The sequence below is a fragment of the Ursus arctos genome, unplaced genomic scaffold, assembly GCF_023065955.2.
Source record: "Ursus arctos isolate Adak ecotype North America unplaced genomic scaffold, UrsArc2.0 scaffold_8, whole genome shotgun sequence".
In the NCBI taxonomy this organism is placed as follows: Eukaryota; Metazoa; Chordata; class Mammalia; order Carnivora; family Ursidae; genus Ursus; species Ursus arctos.
Genome location: NW_026623100.1, coordinates 57,232,544 through 57,255,029, shown reverse-complemented (window position 1 = coordinate 57,255,029; position 22,486 = coordinate 57,232,544). Strand labels below are relative to the sequence as shown.

At 40.6% G+C, this 22,486-nt stretch overlaps 1 protein-coding gene across 9 annotated transcripts in view; it reads left to right on the top strand.

Moving 5' to 3' along the window:
- CRIM1 (cysteine rich transmembrane BMP regulator 1) overlaps positions 1-22,486 on the top strand; it is a 187,638-nt gene that overhangs the window by 122,639 nt on the left and 42,513 nt on the right. For all 9 annotated transcript variants that reach the window (XM_026478799.4, XM_048222724.2, XM_048222722.2 and 6 more), the window contains 2 exons: positions 13,739-13,867; positions 22,249-22,405. In XM_026478799.4, coding sequence (XP_026334584.1) covers positions 13,739-13,867; positions 22,249-22,405 — 286 coding nt within the window. The remainder of the gene's footprint in view (positions 1-13,738; positions 13,868-22,248; positions 22,406-22,486) is intronic.

Below are 22,486 nucleotides of genomic sequence, written 5' to 3'. Positions count from 1 at the left end.
TGTGGCTGGATCCCACCCAGGTGGCCACTGGGACCTGCTGGGGGGATTTGTTTGTTTTGATGACCTGGGGGATTTCGGAGCCAACACGGAGAGTATCTCCTATCGAAAATTAGGAACAACATGGGTACTATTTTATAAGGTAATGTTCAATATCACGACTTAGGTTGCCAGTAAATGAATTCCATGCTTGTGGTTGGGCAGATGGCTCGTTTCTTTCTACGAGTTCTGTTTCTCTGAAACAAGAGCCAGTCTATTTCCCATCTCAGACAGGAAATCAAAGAGATATTTGTAGCTTATCAAAGCTAGATAATGGGTATATAAAGGTCTGTCGTATTATTCTATCTACTTAAGTATTTTTTTAAATTTCCTTAATAAGAACTTAAAATGTGTGCTATGCACAGAGTTATTATATGAAACTGAATGGAGTTTCAGACGGGTCTAATAATTCTGCTTGTCTGGAGCACACCAACTCCTGAATAAGATTCTCTGGGCATTGATTCTTCCTAGTTCTCTGGACCTAGGATAGACTGTGACTGAACCAGACAGTCAACCATCTTTCTTCCTGGCACCTGGCTTTCTTGGATCTCTTAGTTGGGTAATTCTGGTCCTACTTGGGACAGTGTTGAAGAGCGTGAGTGAGGCTTTTCTTGACCTGTGTGGCTTGAATAAGCCCCTTCAGCATCAGCTCACGGAGTGGAGAGCATGCTGAGTACCTCTGGAGGGCTGTCAGCTGTCAAACGGGCTGTCCTCCTCCTCAATCCTAATTTTATAGGAACACCCTATTCTTTCCCATAAATGCTGATGATACCATTTGAATCAAGCCACCCTTCAAATTTAATTTCTCTTAGGCTGCCAGAAAAGTCCGTACCAGGCACATATCTGGGTGGGAATTCCTTAAAACAAGAAAAAATGTTTCCAGCCCTGCCCATAATACTTCCTCACTGAACAGTATCTCAAATGATTAAGCTACTGCTTCTGTGGCTAGGAGTCAAACATAGTTTGGCTGACCCAAGAAGCTGTGAAGTCAGAGATGCCGCAAGGTCACATGATATTAACATTCTGGTACATCAAACAGGGATCAAAACTCAGTTTATGGGTGGTATTGTTTCAGTGCCATGGACGGTGCTATTATTAGTAGGCCAAGAATAATAAAATACTCGTAATATCTCAAAGACTGTTAGGCATGCTGTTTCATCCTTTAACTCTAAGTGTCCTGGAAACCCGTTCCATAAATGGGAATTAAAATATGGCATGGTCTGTTTTTTAGCTTGTCCAAATAAGGCCCTGTGTTGGGTAACAAACCCACAGCAGAGGGCTGTGTGTTAACCTAGGTGGGTATGTAACCTAAAGCACCAAAACTTTTTCTTGGATGAATTTCATAATATTTTTATTTTCTCCAGTCATTTAAAATAGCTTTAGATATTTCAAATAACATGAGAATGTTATTGTTGAGATGATTAGAAAAACCTCTGGCTCTGATGTTGCAGTTTTCAGCAGTCCTGGCTATGAAACATTTTCCTGTGAATGTGGCCTGCGAGGGGCAGGTAGCTCTTTATTTCTCCTGCTGTCCACTTCCCATACCTAAAAGGGCATTATTGCTAGGTGTCTCCTAATTTTCCTACGTAGATAATAATTGGGTCTCATAGTTCAGACTTGGGCCTGCTAATTTTCATCTAATCAACAGAGGCAGGAAAACATAGTCTGGAATGCTAACTATGTGAATGAAAAATATTTAGTCATTCTTGAAATGATAGGAATGTTTTTCCAACAAGCTTAAATAAACACAATCTCTACTGAGACTGTGTTAAACTTTTTTTGGATAAGAGACAACTCTTAGGCAACCAAACAGAAGTTAATGAAGGTTATTAAGAAACATGCCCTTCAGAAAAGGCTCATGGACTTTTAAAAGAGGAAGATTCCATTTTCTTTATGGTACAACCATTGACCCAGAAGTCGCAGAATTGGTTTTCTTTTAGCTTTTGTCAGCTTGGTAGAATTTAACATTTTAACTAATAACCCCATTGTCTAGCTTTTCAGAGATTTTCCGCTTTACCTAACCATGACTGTGTTAGACCATCTTATTTTGCAGTCCTCATTTTTGTCTCCTTCCCCGCTGTTGACCTCCATGCTAGGGAATGGATGGGTCTCAACACACCTGTTTTAAAACACCTGATTGTACTTTTCGCAGGAAGCTTGTTTGTTTATACCTATACCAGGTTCGTTGATAAAGTAGCAAAATTAGTTTTAAACATACCAAGATTCACATACCCAAGTGAAGTGTTTTTCCTTTCAAAATAGTTGTATGGGAAAACTGTACAGTTCCTGCAGAAATATGGTCGTTCAAAATATTTTTGGTACTTCTCTGTTGGAACTGGCTCCGGAGCTCACGGCACATCCTCGTGAATGCCCTTAGCTCCGCAGACCCTCGACTTTCAAGGTTTATCAGACTCTAGGAAATAGTCACAGTCATTGACGTCTGAGTCTGGTGAAAAAAGTAGATGATCTAGCTCGGTAAAATCATGCAGAGGAAGCAAAAAGGGACAGTAAAATAAAGGCACTTTGTCTTTTATGACAGAGTAATTTGCTCTGAAAAGCAACTCCAAAGAGAAGTTTCAAATAGAATTTTAACATGAATAGCATTTCAGCACAAGCATATAGCCTCTGAAAGTGAGTGCTTTTAGCAATAACACCTATTTGTAAGTATAACTCCTGGTGTGTTTATTAAAAAAAAAAATCAATTCACTTAGAACATAGTATTTTTATGACTTCTAGGGGCTAGAAGCATTTATTTAAATGGTCATGTATTATAACATTTCTGTGAAGTTACAGGTGCTCCATTCAAACATATTTTCAAATAGATTAGACTAAAATAATTTCCCTATAGAAATTTTAAGAGAGGTAGTGATTCCTACGTGATTTATTTTTAATATCCTAGCTCTCTGACTCCACTAATGGTGGTACCATTTTAAACCATCTCACTGTATGGTGTCAGTTTATCGTATAAGAACAGAATGATGTCCCATTATTTGATACATGAGGGTTAGCTTCAGAGATTGTAACCCAGTGAATTGTTTTAGAAGCCCTCTTTAGAGGTGTTTTCTGTGCTGTGTCTGTCTGATTATTGAAGATAAAATGTCACTCAAGTGTATAAAATGTCTGCTGCAGTATTATTGTTTAAAAAAAAAAAAAAATCCTGCAGGAATGAAAATGTCTCCCGAAGAGGGTTCCTTGGCCTTTTGTGGGTCTTCCATTAGAGGTAGAGGGGGCGGGGAGCTGGATCACACCCACACGTCCTCATCTCGGTCTGAGACTCCCACGTGCTCCCCGTGTCCATCAGCATGCACACTGGGACATCTGTTACCGGGGGACTCAGCACGGCCACATCTTGGTCTAGGGGTCCTCCCGTCAGTTTGATCAAAATTCGGTAGGTAATAAGGGATAATGAACATTGAGTGCTTTTTTGAAATTTGTCAGAAACACGAAGTGATGGTGATGCCTTGGCATTTCACGCGTGTTTTTCTTTTTAATTTGAGTTGAATTAGTAGCAGTTAGACCGTATTTGTACTTACCATTTATATCTACAGAATAGCTGTTTACATATCAAGTGAATTTTACTTTCACACCTGAGAGATGAGCTGGATTTATCACGTTTGTTTGAAACAGAGCCCAGTTCAGGTGGCCAGACCCCTGGAGACCACAGAGTTTAATGCTGGGCACCAATCGAAAATAAGATTCAGGACAAGGCTCTAGCTCTGATTTTGCAACACCACTGTGAAACACAATCAGGAATCCCCAAGAAAGTTCTAAGGCCAACAAGTACTTGGTCTCCGGGGGGCCTTAGAGCCCTCAGCCCTCTAGGTTCGACTTTTCACCTTGGCTGCTGGAGCAGACGGAGAGCGGAGTCTGTGAGCCACGTCCCCCACCAGGCAGGACCTCACAGCATGCACTCTGGGTGCTGACCTCATCCCTGGCTGCAGTGATTTCTTTTCTACTTAAAATTTACCTTGGCCCTCATTTCCTTACTTTGAAAAAGTGTACATGCATGATAAAATTTGAGGCTGCTTTGGACCTGCTTTGGAATCCTGCTAGGTATATTTAATGCTTGTTGGGGTATTCAGAACCTACCATTTGTTCATGCCCGTGCCTTGTACTGTGGTCCTGGCACCATTACTTTGGCCATCAGTCGGAAGACAAGAGATGGTGTTCTTTTTCACCTTAATTAGAAGGCTGTTGCCCTGCACATCAGTTCACTTTCTAAAACAATTCATGGAGTCTCTATTTTATTAAAAATCTTTAAAAAATGCTTAGCAATGATAATAATCCGTTCGGGATGACCATAGGCCTCGCAGATTGAGAGGGATTGGCATATCCAGATCTTTTCAAGATCATGACTCTTTCCTGCTTTCGGGGAACCAGGAGATTTTAGGCCAGATTAATTCAGTAGGGATACTCTACAGTCCTGTGACAGACACTGAGCACATTATTACTTGAGTGAGACGCCCCCAGTATTGTTAAGAAAGTACTGGTTGAACTATCTCTTACTGTTGACATAAGTCTTAATTCGGTCCCACGTCTGAAACTAGGATTTGCTCATCAAAGACAGCTTTTAGAGATGGGTCTTCTGTATCGTCTTGCAACTTGAGAGTGGCAGGACTACTGGCAAAGTTACCAAAATATTCTATATTTTAATGTAATGAGTTTGCCCTCCTCCCCAAAGATCCAGCAAGGCCCCCATCATGAGAGAGGAAGAACGGGGTCAGCCAGGCACACAGAACCATTGTTTCAACTCACACTGGATAAGCTGATTATGAAGAGATTTCTGTTCTCTTCGAGACACCACGGGCACAGTCAAAATGCAGAACAATGATATCAGACTGCCACTCAGCAAATGTGAAAGGCGCCAGTGGCTGGTCACTAACACGCTCCAAAGCTTACCAGACCATATGAAAGGATGTCATGGACCGACCCACATCCCAGATGCTTTTCCTGTTATCACTGGAGATAGAAAAGGATGCTTAGGTTACAATGGACAGGGTTCAGAATGCCAAAGCAGTTGTACCATTTATCAGCTGAACATTGAAGGCCTGCAGAAGGGCACATAATTCATTTGCTCAGCCATCCTCTGAGACCAGTTCAAGCTCCAGGCAGGCAAGATAGTCATGACAACGGTAATTCTAGCAAAAAGTAATATCCACGTAACACCTGGCGTTTGTCGTCCCCTCTCTGTGATCTTATCTGAGCCTCACAGTGATATTGTAAGTTGGAATAGTGGATATTCTCATTTCATAGAAGCCCAAAGAGGTTCAGCATCACATGTGAGATAATGAGGGAATAGGGACTCAAGCTAAATCTCCTAACTCCAAATCCACGTCCTTGGCCTTGCTTCTCTTTAGACCTCCATTGTGAGAAGGGAGAGGGTGAGGAAAGTAAGTTGGTGACTATGAAAGTACTTGACCATCGTGGCTCAGATTCAGAAGCTGTTCTTGCTCCTGGCTCTATTCTCAGTGCTGAGATCCAGTTACCATTATTCTGACCTTTTTGTGGCCTGGCCTTTGATCCTGTGAGTTTTCCTGAGCCTCTGCCTGGCTCAGGAATTTGGACCTTGCTGTTTGACCTCCGGGAAAGCCCGTTGAGGCTGCCCAGGGATACGGGCCCCACCCGAGGGCACGCGCGCCGCTCTCCCCAGCTGTCCCTGTGCTGAGGCTCCCCGTCTGCCCAGCCTCGTCCTCTCCAGGCCCGGGGCCCTGACTGGGGGCGCTCACATCTCCACTGAGGAAAATAAATGGGCTCCAGGTGCTGGGCACTGAGATGACATCATCAGTGTCCTCGATTGCATTCCGGTTTCCACTTGTCCCTTTTCTCCTTCTGCCTCTTGCCGGTCTTTGTTTCCATCGCAAGGTCAATTTGCTGAGCACTAGGCAAAAGTGCCCATTCTTCGTCACCCACTAGTTGTGTTGCTGAATTGAGTGCGTGCCCAGCCCTTTCCAGGACTATTTTAATAACACTTGACTCCTTTGGCACCATCAGTGAATGGAGATAGCCCTAGAAGTAAATTCCCCAGCTCATTGAAATTTGGGGTGTCAGATTTTATGTTAAGAATTTTGAGGGAGACCTGCAGTGCTTTGCATACTTGCCTACCTTCCCAGCCGAAGATACAGGTCATAATTTCACCTGCTTGAGGCAGTTGAGGACCCTCCCTGGGTGCCTCCCGGAGACGCTTGGGTTTGGGGATTTTCGCCTAGTTTGCACTGTATTCTTAGAGTCAGGTTCACAGCAGCCTTCTGATCTAGCTTGCTGCTCGAGAGAGGCTCAGCTGCTGCGTGCCCACCCTGTGTAAGGGGCTGCCACAGCAATGAGAAGCCTAAGGAACTCACTGTCCAGTCCCCCAAAAGGTAGGAAATTAGAGATTCAGCCTGTTAAGGACAATCCTGAATGGGAGCCCTTCTTCATCAAAAAGTGTGCCCTGACCCTCCATGCTCAGGCCTCTTTGTTCTTCTTTATTCATTCGTTTAGCATGACTGTGGGCCAAGTACTAGGCTTGGTGCTGAGGTTATAAACCGCGAATAAGCCATTGTTCCTAATGCAGGGACCTTTCCTCTCTGGTCCTCGGCCATTTTCCAGAGGATTGGGTTGAGGTACCAAAATTCTGACCACCTGACACACCCCAGTTCAAGATAGCTATTAAAATGTATTTGTAAATGTGACCCATTATTTCTGGTTAAAGATTACCAAGATCCATCCTCCAGGAAAATGAACAATAAAAATAATATGCTAATAAAATATAAGACAAGTATAAAAGATCCAAATTATTCTTGGAATCCAATCATTTTGTAAGCTCTCTCAAGCTGAATTCTTGGAAAAAGATATCCTCTATATAAAAAAATTTTAATTTGTCTTTTGTGGTCTTTTAATAACCTCAGAATCCTACTACTGTCTTTTCCTATTAAATATGAGATTGATAAAGGAAGAAAAATATCTCTAACAGCCAAGTTCCTTGGAAAAAGCATACAAAGTTAATAAATAGGTCTAAAGTAAACATATGGTCACTTCTCTATCTGACCATAAAATAATACAGATCTTGGGGACATTTTCACACCATTCATCTTAAAATAAAGAAACTGCTCTGTGATAAGTACTTTAAAAATTACAAGGATGTAGGTGTTGTTATGAGAAATATATACAAAGGAAAAAAGGATCACTAAGTGTGTAGTGGCTGAAAGAATTTGAAAACTCCAGCTGTAGCTTTTTTTCCATGACTTCATGAGACTTTCGTAAATACACATCCATACCCCATGGAAATCCCCACCTTCCAGATCAGGGGACTTTTGTATCCTTAGTCTCTCTCTTCTCATCATCTACATGAATAGTTTCCCCTCTAGCTTCATTTGGGAAAATTTCATCTTTATAGCACTTCTCTTCCCAGGCTGTAATTATGTTGACAATTTGGTGATTTATTGGAATGGTTTTCTGACTAGTTATGGTCACATTGGAAAAGCCACTGTGGTAACAGAATGACATATGAAGATACAGTAAAGCAGATAAGCTATCTCCTTTGGTTCTGTCTTTTCCAACTTTATCTCCAGTTTTATGGCCCCGGCCAGGCACACAGTACCTGGTAGGCTGTAGGCGACCAGATAGATTTAGCCTTAGAAAGTGAGTGAAGCTTTGGAATTTTCCCACTCATTAGCTATTCACGGGCTTAATCAAGTCCAGCCCCCAAATAAATAAATAAATAAATAAATAAATAATTTTTAAAGAAAATCTTAAGAGAATGCCTGAATTAGGACTGAAAAGAGAACATCATTGTTCATCTCTGTCTCTAAGCAGGCTTGTGAATTTACAGACAAGAGCCGTGTAACATTAGGCAAACTGAAGTCCAAAAGGAGGGGTAAATCAGAGACAGATAGGAGTAAACTTCATGTATCTTGTTACTTCTACTTGAAATTTTTTTAACTTATAAAAAAAAGTAAGAATGTATCTGCCTTAAAAAAAAAAAAAAAAACACTACTTTTTCTAGAAATTTGCTTATAATGAGGCTTTTTCCGGAAAGACTTCTCTTAGCGTGTGTGTGCATGCAGGCACACGTGTGCACTCCGGGTGCTGGTAGACATCTGCTGCCCACGGCCGGGCCCTCCAGCCCTGCCACGCACCCCCGGCCGCAGCAAGGTGAGGCTGCACTCCTAGAGATGATCGAAATCTGGAACTTGAGCTAATTACCCCCCTGCTGGAGGTGGTGCTTCAGACAGACCCGGGAGGGATGGCTCTGGATGTCTTCCACAAGTACTTTTCCAGAATCACCCACCCATACTCAGGAGCTACTAATTGGCTGTCAGCCTTCCCAGGGTTGCTAATCAGAGAGAGTGCTTCACACCTTTCTCAATGGAGATAATTAGTATTGTTTGCGGGAGATAAACAGCTCGTAGTAATCAAGGTAATGAGAAAAACTTGGTGTGCATTATTTCAAAACCAGAAGTTCGGTGGAGTGATACAGATTAGAGACCAAGTTAAAAGCATCTATTAACATTTTCACTTAAGCTATAGCCGCTCGAAATGTAAAAACTGGTGATTATATAAATTATTTCAGGGTCAAATTCACATTATTACACACTTTAAAATAACTGAAGATCAAAATATGTTCTTTTTCATTCTGTTGTCCCAGATGTGTTAAGCTATCTGATATGGCGATAGGACTGATAATCAAACTGTAAATCAACATCTTAAGAAGGTTAAATTTGAGTTTCAACTTCTTCCCATTCTTTTTGGAGAATTTTCTATAAAATAACGAAAAGCAAGAAAGTAGTGAGTTTAGATTTGCTTAACACATTTATAGCTCCTGAATAATCAAATATATGTTATTTTATGGTCTAGTGATATGGCCTTGGAGTTAAAATAATGGTTTTATTTTAAGTTGGTACTCCTCATCAAATTAACTGTGACCACACGGCCTGAAAACCTCCATTGAGGAGATACAGTTGCTCCTATGAAATACTTCAATGTAAAATATTGGTGGTTTTCTTCAGAAACTTAGTTTCTGAGGCTCTCTAAGTCTTGAAAAATTTGAATGTTTTCCTGGAAATATTTTTACTGGGAAAGGCTTTTGTTGGGCTTTCTAAGATATGAAAAATAGTTATCCCTAAATTTTAAATAAATGTAAAATAAAAAATTATGTGTTTATGTTATTGCATATTATAACAGGTCTCCTTCCAGCATTTTGTTCTCTAAGGCTTTAGGATAAGAATCGGTGGCTGAACATCTGCACTCCTGACCCAGTCCCAAGGGTTCTTGTAAAAATAGCTCTTCTGGACAGCGTCAGGTGCTCAGAGAATCTTTAAAAATCATGCAGGAAGACAGCAGGCTGAGGAGAGCAGCAGTCCCCACTCAGACGTGGGGTAGGAAACAGCGAGCAAACTGGATGTAGATGTAACAAACACCCATTTTTGTTCTTTATTGCTTCTAGGCTCAGAAAATATTTCTAGAATTCTTCTCCACAAAGAAGCTGTTCCAGGGTTCCCTTTAGAAATAGTTGTAGCCAAAGACAATGAATTCCTGCTGTTTCAAGCCTTCTTCCTTTGGAGGACTTTAAGGTATTTCTTTAATTCCTCAGCTGATTCAATACAAGATGAGATGGAATTTCAGGCTGATCCTGTAAGCAGTACCTCACTGAACTTCCCCTCGCCAAATACCCACCTTTGTGCAAATATTTGCTCGTTCTCCTAAATGAGGAGACCTGAGACCATTTCTCTCCTTTGAAAGGGGCCCACGAACATATCTCTGCCCGGCCAATTTGAAGGGGGACCAGTTTTCTTGGCTCCAAGCAACAGGCATCGTATACCATGATGCATCATTGTCTCCAAAAGTCTTAGCAGGACCTCAGCTGATAATCCCCAAACCTGCCAAGGGCACAGCATCACCATCCTCCTTCTAGAAACACATGTACTGGCCCATCATCTCGGTATCCCTTGTAATATAAAAGCATAGAAATGCAGGGTTTACATGAGAACCTTCTGGTCTTCAGGTCAAGACTCATCAGGATATTCTCCATGTTCAGAACACCGTTGCACAGACCAAGTGTGCGATAGTAACAGTCCCCGACACACACAGTTCAGGGTACTCTAACAAGCAGCTCACACATTTCACACATGTCACCAACACTTCCTCGAGCTTCTTTATGTGTATGGCTTAGAAATAATCATACTATGATACCATGATTCTAGAGTCTTTAAAATTACCTGTTCCCACCCCCAAGAACTTCCTTGGATAGGAACTTTGCAAACAATCTAATTAACTTTTACTCGTTACTCTGTAAGGACCCTAAATGTATCATTGGTTTTAAATGCTCCAATTCAAGATGGTATAAAATGGGTCTCACTTTGGAGTTCATTATTGGGAATAAGAAATTGAATTGCAGTGGTCTTTCTTTCCCCAGACACCGCTCTGCTGTTTGTAAGAGGACCACCTCTGAGAATACATGTGAATGCTTTGGACTGAGAGCAAACTCTCAGATCTGTTTATGATGATATCAGATCTTTCATTAGATAATTTGTAGTTGCATATTCCTGTTGTCATATTGTTCTTATAGAAATCTAACTATATATTATAGAGAGGGCCTCACAGGGTAGGACACTGGGCACTACAATGTTGAGAGAATGATGGAAGGGAATAGAATGTAATGCATGACTTCAGATGAAATGTTAGACAGCTAGTTGTCTACAAATGTGTCTCTTACAGATCAACATTTCCTCCAGTGACCTAGGACAACGGCAGTAAGTACCCCCTCCCAAATCATGTGTCACCACCCTCAAAAGGCTTTTAAAATTTGTTCCATTTTGTACTCGTAAAGGAAAACAATACTTATTTGTTAAATGTCATAAAACGAGACGACAGGTGTTAAAATACTCCCTAAAAACATTTAGATTTCTATCTATATTGACTGTATCACAGTGAGAGTTTTTGTATTCAGCCAACCTGTTGAGGGGAAATTGAATAGTTCTAGAGTAAGTTGACAATTTTCGTGAGTAAATGGTTTTGTTGAGTTTTTCCGTGTTTTAATATTAAATATTGAGGGAGACATAATTTGAAATGTATACATTCAATTTCTTCCATCTAATGTATCATAAGTGAAGGGGAACTATAATTTTAAAGGTACAAAATAATTTTTTGTTTCTTGCTTTCTACCATATTATCTGAGACTCGGAAGACATCCAGGAAGACTTGTTTTATCTGAAATATTTACCAGCATCTAATAAACAGCCCTCCTATGCATTTTCTTTTCATTTGTTGAACTGAGCAAAAGCTATCATCCTGAATGTTGTGGGAAAACAGGTTCAGGATTCTTCTCCTGGAGAGATGTGTGCTTGATGGACGTCTGTGACTGTCTATTGAGCAGAGGAAGCTGTCTGGATAAGTGTGGGACTGTTCACGTCAGTGTTGAGGTTCTGATCCTCGAGCCACCCCATTTCTTTTTCCTTTGACTTTCTAGCCACAGATCAGAGTTCTGATTTCATGTGTTAAACATAAGTATCAAAAATAGCATTTACAGCACTCTCCTCTTAACAAATCCCTAAAATTCACCAAAGGTCAAATTGTACACTACCCTATGATTATTATGCATTTCCAGGATCGGTGTAATCTGCCCAAATGCATTTTTCTGTAATACATTTTCTGAAGGCAAAAGTCGTTCATGAACTTAAATGTCAGTTAAGAATACAAGGTTTGGGTCCACACAGATGTGCTCAAAGCACTTCTTTACCCATAAGCCATTCCCTAAAGCATGGACATAGAATTCAGAATCCAGCCCTGATTTTTGCTCTCATAACTCTAGAACGTAGACCTAACTCCTTTCTCTGTGGGATGGTCTATAGTGTGGTTACTTAAACGTGATATAGGTCCTCAGTTCTGTCTGACGTTTGTGGTTAGAATAATGTTGACAAAACATTGGCTGTCTTGTGGCTGAAGGCTGAAATGGAATCAGTATTCTGGGTGACTGATACAGTAGCAATAAAAGAAAGACCATATAGGTCCGATAACCAAAGATGTTTACAGTAAATTTTAAAAGAATGTCAGAAAGCAGCACAGCTGTATCTTAATTCACGGCATCTTAAAACTAGCCTAAACTTAAACTACTTTTTGATGTTTACAGATACCTGTCAGAAAGGATACTTTCGTGATTGAAGGAAATTAGAAATTTTACAGCAGTGGAAAAGTCACATAAAAATTTCAGGGCGGTGTTCTTCACACTGTGTTGCAATAAAAATAGAGAATGTGCTCCACCCTCTTCACACGTATCTTTCCAGGGAGCGTGCTCATGAGAGCATCTCTCGAGTAAGTCACAGTTGCCTGCTACCTGTGAAGAGCTGAATCATTGGCCTCTTTTAGCAGATGGATAAAAATGTAGAACTCTTCATCTTAGCAGTGGCAGCTAAAACACTTATTTTAGTCTCTCTTCCATGGTAACGGGAAACGAAACTGGAGAAGACAGTGTGAACTAATGGATAGAGTGTTGGACGGGAGGTCAGGAACCTCTGTTCTGTTCTATTCCCAGCCTGCTACTGGGTTGCTATGTAAACTTAGATAAGCCAGTCACCCTCTCTGCACCTCATATTTTCCATTTGTGGAAACATAGGTAGAGACATTCCGTACTTAGCTCTTCACAAAGATACTGTGAGAACCAGCTTACTCTGAAGAAGTTCATAGTATCTTTTGGTTAAAAAGAAGCTACATAAATATGTCCCTGGCCCTGTTCCTTTTGACGACACCCTGCCCACAATCTTACGTTATATAAGTTGTCACTTATCTGCACTGCAAAACAAGGACATGACAGTGGGCTTTGTGCTGCATGGAAACCGAGACTGTGACTCTGGAGCCAGAATGCCTGGGTTGAGTCTTGGGTCCATCACTTACTAACTCTGTGATCTGGGACAAGTGAGCAATCCTAGATTTCCTCATCCATAAAATGGGGAAAATGAGAGCACTTATCTCCCTGGAGTGGGATGAAGCTTGAAGGCATTTATAACAAGCATTGCAAACATATAGACTCATAATGCACTATACGGAAGTGTGTAACTACTTTTATTACCCGGGACAAATCTTCCTTATTAGCGTGGAAGGGAAGGTAAAGCATCACCTTTGGCCTTTGTGTCTTCTAGGCTTTCCTCCCAGAATGGCAGCTCGCTCTTCCTGCTGACTGCTTGTGTCTGACTCTGCCACTCCCATAAGCTCTGGGCCCTGAGGATAAGCTCCTAGTCCCTATTATCCATCATACCATCTGTAATAATTGAAGGAGTGTCACATAAAAAGACAGGAAATCCAGATTTCAGAAGAGTTGCAAAATGGAGAGATAATTGACAGTTGGGAGCTATGTCCTGATTTTTATAGAGAATAAATGCAGAGAACAGCAAGAGGAAATAGAAGCATAGTTAACAATTTACACGTTGTTGATTTAACCTCTCCTGTCTGCTTTCTATAGTGGTGACCATCGGGGAAGTATTATGTGCGGGTACCAAGAAATACATAAATTGCTCAAATGTAAGGAAAAAGAGTTTTTGGATTTTCAAAAATCTAAATAAAAATCTTTCTGTTTCAGGGGTTAAAAACATTAGGAAAGTATAAAAGTTTAGGGTTTGATGAAAATTATTGATTTTTTTTTTGCAACTTACTGTAGTGTGGGATTTCAAAGATTGAATAGCGTCTAAGAGCTAATCATATGTTTCATTGATTTTTTTTTTCTTTTTATTATTAGAACCAACCTACATCACAATTGATCCACCTGCGTGTGGGGAGTTATCAAACTGTACGCTGACAGAGAAAGACTGTGTTTATGGTTTCAGACTTGATCACAATGGTTGTCGAACCTGTCAGTGCAAAAACAGTAAGTATACAGAGGATTGCACTTTTTTTCTGGGCCTAATAGGATACTGTCAAAGCATATTATGGGATTGAATATCTTTTTCATTCCTATTGATGACATTCCCTTAGCAACCTGAAAGAAGAAAAGAAAATTTGTATTTAACACACAAAACACAGTCTTTTGGGGGGAAAAGAGGTGCTCCTTTATTCTGGTTTTCACCTTCATTGTATTCGGATATTCCTTGCTACCCCCTGGGCTTTGGAGTACCCATTTCCCAACCACCCACTCAGATCTCTCCCTAACCCTGTTGCTGGGGTCATCCAGTGACAAGGCGGTCACCCGCACAGAGGCTGTCACATTCCACATGTGGCAGCCATAATTCTTAGAATGTTGATCCCAGCTCTCTTCCATGTAGATTCCGGTCACACCATGCCCTCTGAAACTTTAGATAGAGGACATTGCATTGCTTCCAGGGGGGAAAAAAATGAATTGTCCTTCATGTTTAAAAAGATTTTGAATCCCCCTGATTCAAATAAACATCTTCAGTCATCTCAGCCATTCCACACGTGACATAGTCTTTAGAACTTTCTTGGTCCTTTCCATCTTTGACATACCTGTAAAATGTCACTGTCTTTATGTACACCTGTGGCCCAGAAACAAACAAATCAGGATTTTGTCTGATCCATGCAGTGCTGTTGTGTGACGTAAGTTCGCATTAACGCTTTGAATTACACATTGTTGGGTAATCCTGAGTTGACAAGTAGCTAGAACCACTAGGTGCTTTTTACATCAGCTGCTGGTAGGTGGTTCTTCATTCGTTCTGTATTTAAAGATCTGGCTTTTTTTTTTTTTAATGATACAAATACAGGGCCAGATTACACAAATTATCCTGAGAGTTATAAACCATTTTCCAACTATTTGGAATATTTTTTAATCTTGATCATGTGATAAGCATAACTTGCATGGCCTCATCCAAACTATTGAACTAAAATAAATTGTACAGAACCAAGGACAGATCCCCGTTGCACTGAAGACCTTCCTGCAGAATGACACGGAACCGTAATCCTCACTCCCGCAGTAAAGTCACTCAGCTAACATGTCAGCTCCGTCTCCACGAGGAAGTCTTGAAACACTCCATCTGTATCTTATCTGAAAACACATTGTATTTGCCACACTCTTGCTGGAAACTCTATTTTAAACATAAAATGAAGCTAGTTGGACATGGCTTATTCTTCATGAACCTACTACTGGTGGTCATTGCTTTCCTTTCTAAATGTCACAAATCATATGTTTAACCATTCTTTCCGCAGAATTTTCAGTTGTGAATGCCAAGCTTGGGTTTCTGTAGTTTTGGAATCCTTTGTCCCTTTCGAATTAACATTTGGTGGCCTCCTTTAGTTTCCTGAAATCTCTTTCCATTCTCTGATCTCTCAAACATAGACAATGCTTCTATAATAAGCAGATTCTCCATGAGCCTCTGGTATAAATATCATGGGCTCAGAGGCTTGGAATTACTTAATGTAGATAGATGCTTACTTTCTGATTTATCAGTTATCTTGGGCTTTATGTCCTCTTAACCTTAATTGTCCAAGACTTTCTTTTATAAGAATACTTCTGATGAAGAAAACGGACACAAAAATAGGAGTTGAGTGATTCAGTTTCTTTCAATTACATGTCCCCATCACTCTGCCTGCCTGCTAGAGTTGGTGCATTTGAAACGGAGTTTACAAAACTGTTGTTGGGACTCTGGTGGTTACCATCTTTAAATGTCCTAGAAGCCTCCGCGCATCGGGGCTGTCCTGTTTGGAAAGCTGAGTTCATTAGGGAGCTTGCCTTGGCACCCACGTGTGTTCACTTAACTGGCCAACTTTGGTTTTTTTGACACTGAGATAATTGGTATTGTATTGTGAAGAGTTTATATTTTAGTACTTCGCAACCATCTTGAGCTGCACACCTTTCTGATCATGGGAGCATACCTAAATTTTTTTCTGAACGTTATGAAGTCTAAAAATAGAGATTTCATCGTGCCTGATCTCCCCGCCTACCGCCTTCACCCGGCCTTTGCTGTTGGAACTTTTTCGCCACATGGTTATGCTTATATAAGACCCCTGGCGCTTCACAAGGAGCCCTTTGTAGTTAAGTCCAAAGAAACAATTTTCCTCCAGTTGTCATTGAAGCAAGTAAAAAATGGATCACTGGCTTTTTGCAGAGTGAGGCTATTAGGAAAATTCTGCTCTGCCTGTCTTTGCGGTAGTGTTGCCCTCCGGCTTTGTAATAGGACCGTGCGCACATACTCCCTGCCGAGCACCTCCAGTTCATTAGCATGGCGGAAGAGAGAGGGACCGGAGACTGTTGTATTTGTGTCAATGATTTTTTTTTTTTTAACATATAAATCTTTATTGGCTGTTCATTATGTGAAAATTTTATTTATTTGCAGAGATCTCTGATCTTCCTTCCTTCCCTCCTCCCTCCTTTCTTCTTTTGCCCCCTATAATAGAGCACCTGCCAGAGTTCTAGGTACTGTAGTAGGTATTCATGCCACAAACATGAATACAATACAAGACGTCCCCTAAGGGGGACGTCTGGGTGGCTCAGTCATTAAGTGTCTGCCTTCGGCTCAAGGCGTGATCCTGGCGTTCTGGGATCGAGCCCCACATCAGGCTCTTCCGCTGGGAGCCTGCTTCTTCTTCTCTCACTCCCCCTGCTTGTGTTCCCTCTCTTGCTGGCTGTCTCTCTCTCTGTCAAATGAATTAAAAAAAAAAAAAAAAAAAAAAAAAAGACCTCCCCTAAGAAAAATCTCCTGTAACCAATACACTAGTGAACTATCACCATTTCTTTTTTTTTTTTTTTTAAAGATTTTATTTATTTATTCGGCAGAGATAGAGACAGCCAGCGAGAGAGGGAACACAAGCAGGGGGAGTGGGAGAGGAAGAAGCAGGCTCATAGCGGAGGAGCCTGATGTGGGGCTCGATCCCACAACGCCGGGATCACGCCCTGAGCCAAAGGCAGACGCTTAACCGCTGTGCCACCCAGGCGCCCCAACTATCACCATTTTAAGTCAAATTCTATAACTTACAAGTCTTATTAAAAGGTAGCTTTGGTCCTGTAGAAGAACCCACGCACGTGCTCACACCAGAGGAGGGAAGGAGCTGCCCCGTCTCCTAGGGCTATGCGGGGCACTCAGCAGATGGTTGGTTGAGCAAATGAGCAAGGAAGGAGCCATCAGAATTGGGGATGCCATCGGACATCATTTCTTGTTTAAGATCCCCTCCTGTGGTCTTGCCATTCTGACCATGTGCCCATTTTATCACATGGAGAATCTTGACCTGGGTTAGTCTTTTGCGATCTCACTTGCTGCCACTGGATACCTAAGAACATAATTAAACACCAAGTGGCATTTGTCAGTTTGTCTGTATCATACAGGAGTCTGGTCATAGAGCATTCTGCTCTCACTCCGTCCCGTTAACAATCCTGACACCTCTCTGGAAGCCACACCTGTAAGGAGGTGAGTCAGAGTCAACCAGACTGCCCGGTGCTTAGTTGTCAGACCCTTGTCACTGTACGTGTCTTGCTCTCCTCCCAGGCCCTGGCCCACATTAGCCTGTAGCTAGCTGATCACGGCAAGTGGCTTTACTTCTCTGGGCCTCTGTGTCCTCATCTGTAAAGGGCAAACAATAGTACCTAACTAATGGGTTATTCTGAGGACTAACGAAGTTAATGAATGCAAAGCTAGCTTTACCAGCCGACATATGGTCATTGTTACTCTGTTTACAGAAAATGATAGCTGTTTTATAACACATCCACTTCTGAGTCAGCCCAAGCTGGCTGATACGGAAAGCCCCCAGCTTCCCCTCGTTTGTGCCAGTACGGAGCTGCCTCTGGTTCTTCCGTCTCTGAGGAAGCTCACATGAACAACTTTCCTTTTACCTTTTAATTTTAACCGTCAGATATTCTCGTTCTTTTTCACCTGGTTTTAGAAAAAGGAAACTTCCTTGCACTGAAAGATGCTTAAGTATATTCTCTTTCCCAGTGCAGCTACTTGATAAATACTGATTTTGTCTAAATTTCTCACCTACGTTATTTTTGGGGTTTTTTTTTTTTTTTGCATCCGGCTAAACCCCATTTCACATGCAGTGGCCCTAACCATCCACGCCTCCGTTTTCTGTTAGGGATTAGACCTGGTTTATATGGACCACTGGCATCAAGATTGCTTAAAATAAGACCAGTGCCCAATAAAATTTCTCCCCTGTTCATTGCTTTGTTGTTCATTCATTCATCTTTCATCTAGCATTTGTTGACTGCCTACCATACGCCACGCACTAAGGATACGAAAAAGATAAAAATGGACTTTATCCTCGACTAATAAGAGTCTATAATGATGTTGCAGTATAACCAAGCATATCATACACAACCACTTTCAGATTGAAATCAAAACCCAGTATTAACAACTCCTTCAAAAAATACACGGAAGGTATAGGACAAAATATTCTTTTGTGTGAACATACTGTAGCTTTGCTACTTTAACCTGTAACAAATAACAATCTTAAAACACTGCTCAGCAAAGTAATGCATCAAAGGCATACAGAGAATTTAAATTATCCCTGACTCACTTTCCCATATTTAGAATAAAGAAAAGAAATATGGTAGAAGATGTTTAAGTACGATAGCTACAAAAGTTAAAACTAAAATCATTTAGGTATGCTGCTAGTAACCTAATACTTTGTCGGTGTAAGCTATTAATAACATTACCTTTTAACCAAATAGACACGCTACACTTCACCATATGAACTATATGTAGCAAATGACATCGGTATGAATTAAATGCCATCCGTCTTTTGGTGTCTTATTTTCGACATCTTTAAATCAAGGGGATTTGACTGGATTATTTTTAACTTCTCTTCCAGTTTTAATGTTCCGTAATTCTAGGAAGTAATAATGCTTTTATTTAGAAGATGATGCAGGCATAGAAAATTAATGGTAGCCAGAAGAAAAAAACCTTCTTACTTTTCATGAAATATATATCCACATCAAGCATCTAAAGAAGGTTGCAGCCACAAATACAGGGAGGCAGGCTCCATGCTTTCGTTTCACTATAACTCAGAACTAAAGGAATAACTAAAGCCCAGAGTCAAGATTGGGACAAGCATTCGTAGTGTTGCATTTATTTAATCACCCCAGGACCTTCATGGTGTTCTTAACTGACAGATTAGTGGGAATTGCCAGTGTCCACGAGTGTGGAGGGCTGCAGCAGAGAAGGGACACAGTCCCATTGGGTTTCAAATGCAGTTACGTGGTACTCACGTAGACTGAAGGACCGATAGGTACCGTTGTGTATCGGGAGCAAACAGCACTTTTCTCCAGAGTAAACAGTTTACTACATAGCTGTTACCAGCCGTAATGCACAAGTTCTGTACTTTGCCATTATTTATCACTTTCTCTTCAATGGTAATTCTCCCCTATAGATTAGAAAGCATTTTTAGATCGCGATAAAGTCATAATGCTGAAAAATTATGAACATAAGGCCACCGTTCTTTCATGCTGCCTCCAGTGATGTACTAAAGCTTTTCAGACAAACTTATAAACCCCCACCCACCTATAAATAAGATATTTCTACTTGGTTCTGCTCTTTATGTAAAGGTTTGTTTTAATGATACATTTATAGTAAGAGAAGTCCACAATTGATACATGGATCTAGGACCACCTTATAGCCTTTAATATTCTTTCTTTCTGTGCTGGAAAGTGGTATTTTGAGATGTTTAGGAAGTGCCAGTATTTTCGAAGATCTTAAATACCAGCAGAGTAAGTTTTTCCATCTTGTGATTTTTCTCTTAATATGGCAGCCTTGGCGAGAGTGGAGGAGTAAATAGCAAGAACATCAGTCGATTCATTCACTCAGCAAATGTTTATTGAACATTCACTCCATGCTAAACACCGTGATAGCACCTAGGCTGTATAAATAATAAGGCCTTACCCCAGAGCGCCCCTCTGAGAGGGAAGAGAACCAGTGAGCAGCCCCAAGCCAGGGCAACAGGAGAGCATCCCGCCCTCGGTGGCGTAGCCCATCTCCGGTCTGGGAGTGTTCTGGATTTGCTTAAACATAGCCTTCTGTTGGAAGTTCCCTTCCATGGCAGAGCAGAGGTAGTTACAGACAAATGTAGCTTCTGTCAGTTTGTTTCAACTTTCTTTAAGGGTGAAAACCATTCTAGAATGAAGTCTATGGAAAAACAACATTTTTATAGGGCCAGAAAAAATAAAGGCATGAAGGTGCTCAGATCCAAAGTTTGAAGGAATTGAATCTCCAGGGATGCTGACTTTGGGATGTTGTTGGAGCGTTTTTATCTTCTGTTTCCCAACATAGTCTGCTTGGTGTTGCGACTTAAAGATTCATGGAATAGAGAAATGGGTTCACAACTTCAATTTCGGTGTCAGAAAAAGAAAGGTGGCTGTGAATGTCTTCTTCCTCCTTCATCATCCCTTAATGATGGAAAGAGAGGAAAACTGATGACCTTTCAAGTCCTATAATTACAAATTTTTAAATGAGCCATTTAGAATTTCGCTTTTAAGGATGCAAATTAGTAATCAGTTGCTTCGCAGTATGATACAGACCCACAGGGTTATATTAAATATGTGTAATGAAAGGTTTATGATCAGGACAAAGTAGAAAATTATACCATAAATCACATTTTCCTCTCTAAAAGATAGCAAATTAAATGTTCATGTATTGCCAGCTAAGATTCACAAAAAGATGCTCTCTTAAAATATTTATGTAAAACCTGAACCCATCTCACCTATTAATTGTAGTTCAAGGTTTAATTTTAGATGGTAAGGTATGCGTGTGGAGGGGACACACACGTTCTGTATTTCTTAGTAACGTATGCATTATTTACAATATTTATGCTTTCAGGGTATCCAGATAAAATACAGATTCATTTGTTATTCTGACAAAAATAGTCTCTGCTTCCCATCTTGCCAGCCCATGCAGAGCAGTATTCAGACATGGCTGCACTCTTGTCATTGCTGTGTCAACCTCTTTACATTTGATTGACTTTCAGACTCTGCGTTCAATCCAGACAGGCATCCCAGGTTGCTTCAGCACGCCACCAAGCACGCTTTTCTCACCTGAATGTGTGTATTCCCTACATTACCTACATTTGAAATCTTCTGGAAGACGTTTACGAAGCTGATCTCTCTAGTAGTTCCTTTGCCGGCCACCATAGCTTCTTCCCCTACCCCCTTTTTTTAAATTCTAAAATAATGTTATAACTGACTAACAGAGGACAGCTAAACATCATTCCAAATTCTGCTAACAGAGAAAGTTTGAACATTTCAGATTGCGGATAAACATTAACATAGACGTTTTTGGCACACACACTTTTTAGTCAATTAGACTTATCCAAAGACGTGGATATCTGTCGGTCAGGAAGAAATATCTAAATGAAACACTGACGATTTCCCTTTATATCATGTTGTTAGACTTGTATGTTTTTAAAGAAAGAGTAAGAAATCCTTTACGCTGCATATAATATGCAGTATTATAGGCTCGTGTCTAAAGCCCCTAAGAGAAGACCTTGTGTGAACATTGTGTGAACATTAAGAATGTGTGTTATCGTGAGCATTTAGTAGGAGCAAAATATATAATGAAGTTTGGGGTGTAAGTGATTCTCACATTTTAACAGTAAATGGTAATCAGTAGTTTGAGGAACTCATAAGAATAAATTTCATGAAAAAATAGCACTCTATTTCATCCAAACCTCAAAGAGTAGTTACTAGCCTGCTCTTTAGCACCAGATTGCAGTATACTTCAGAGATCTGTTTTGGGGGCTTTATTTTCCGGATTACTACCAAGATGTGGAGTTATGTTGGGATAACCAAGGAATGGTGACTCTATTAGTCTTAACCATTCCTAGTGCCATAGTATAGTATAGTATAGTAATAGTATAGTGTAGTGTAGTATAGTGATAATATAATATAGTAATAGTATAGTGTAGTATTGTATAGTAATAGAGTATAATGTAGTATGGTAATGGTAGAGTAATAGTAGAGTATAGTGTAGTATAGTAATAGTATAGTGTAGTATAGTAATAGTATAGTGTAGTATAGTATAGTGATAATATAATATAGTAATAGTATAGTGTAGTATTGTATAGTAATAGTAGAGTATAGTGTAGTATAGTAATGGTAGAGTAATAGAGTATAGTGTAGTATAGTTATAGTATAGTATAGTGTAGTATAGCAATAGTAATAGTATAGTATAGTAATAGCATAGTATGGTATAGTGTAGTGTAGTGTAGTATAGTACAGTATGGTATTTACATCTGTGGAAGAGGACCGGAAGACAAGGGGCAGGTATGGAAGTGTCTCTCTGTTCATCAGCCCCTCACGCTCTCTGCCTGTCTCCGCAGGGGAGGAGCTGTGCTCGGGCCTCAAGCGAGGCTGTACTTTGGACTGCCCCTTCGGTTTCCTGACCGATGCCCACAACTGTGAGATCTGTCAGTGTCGCCCACGGCCCAAGAAGTGCAGACCCATCATCTGTGACAAGTACTGTCCGTTTGGGTACCTGTAAGTATTCTCAATTCCGAAGATGTCTTCTTAGTTATCTGTAACTTCATGAAATGTCCTTACGTATTTTGGTTAGCTGTC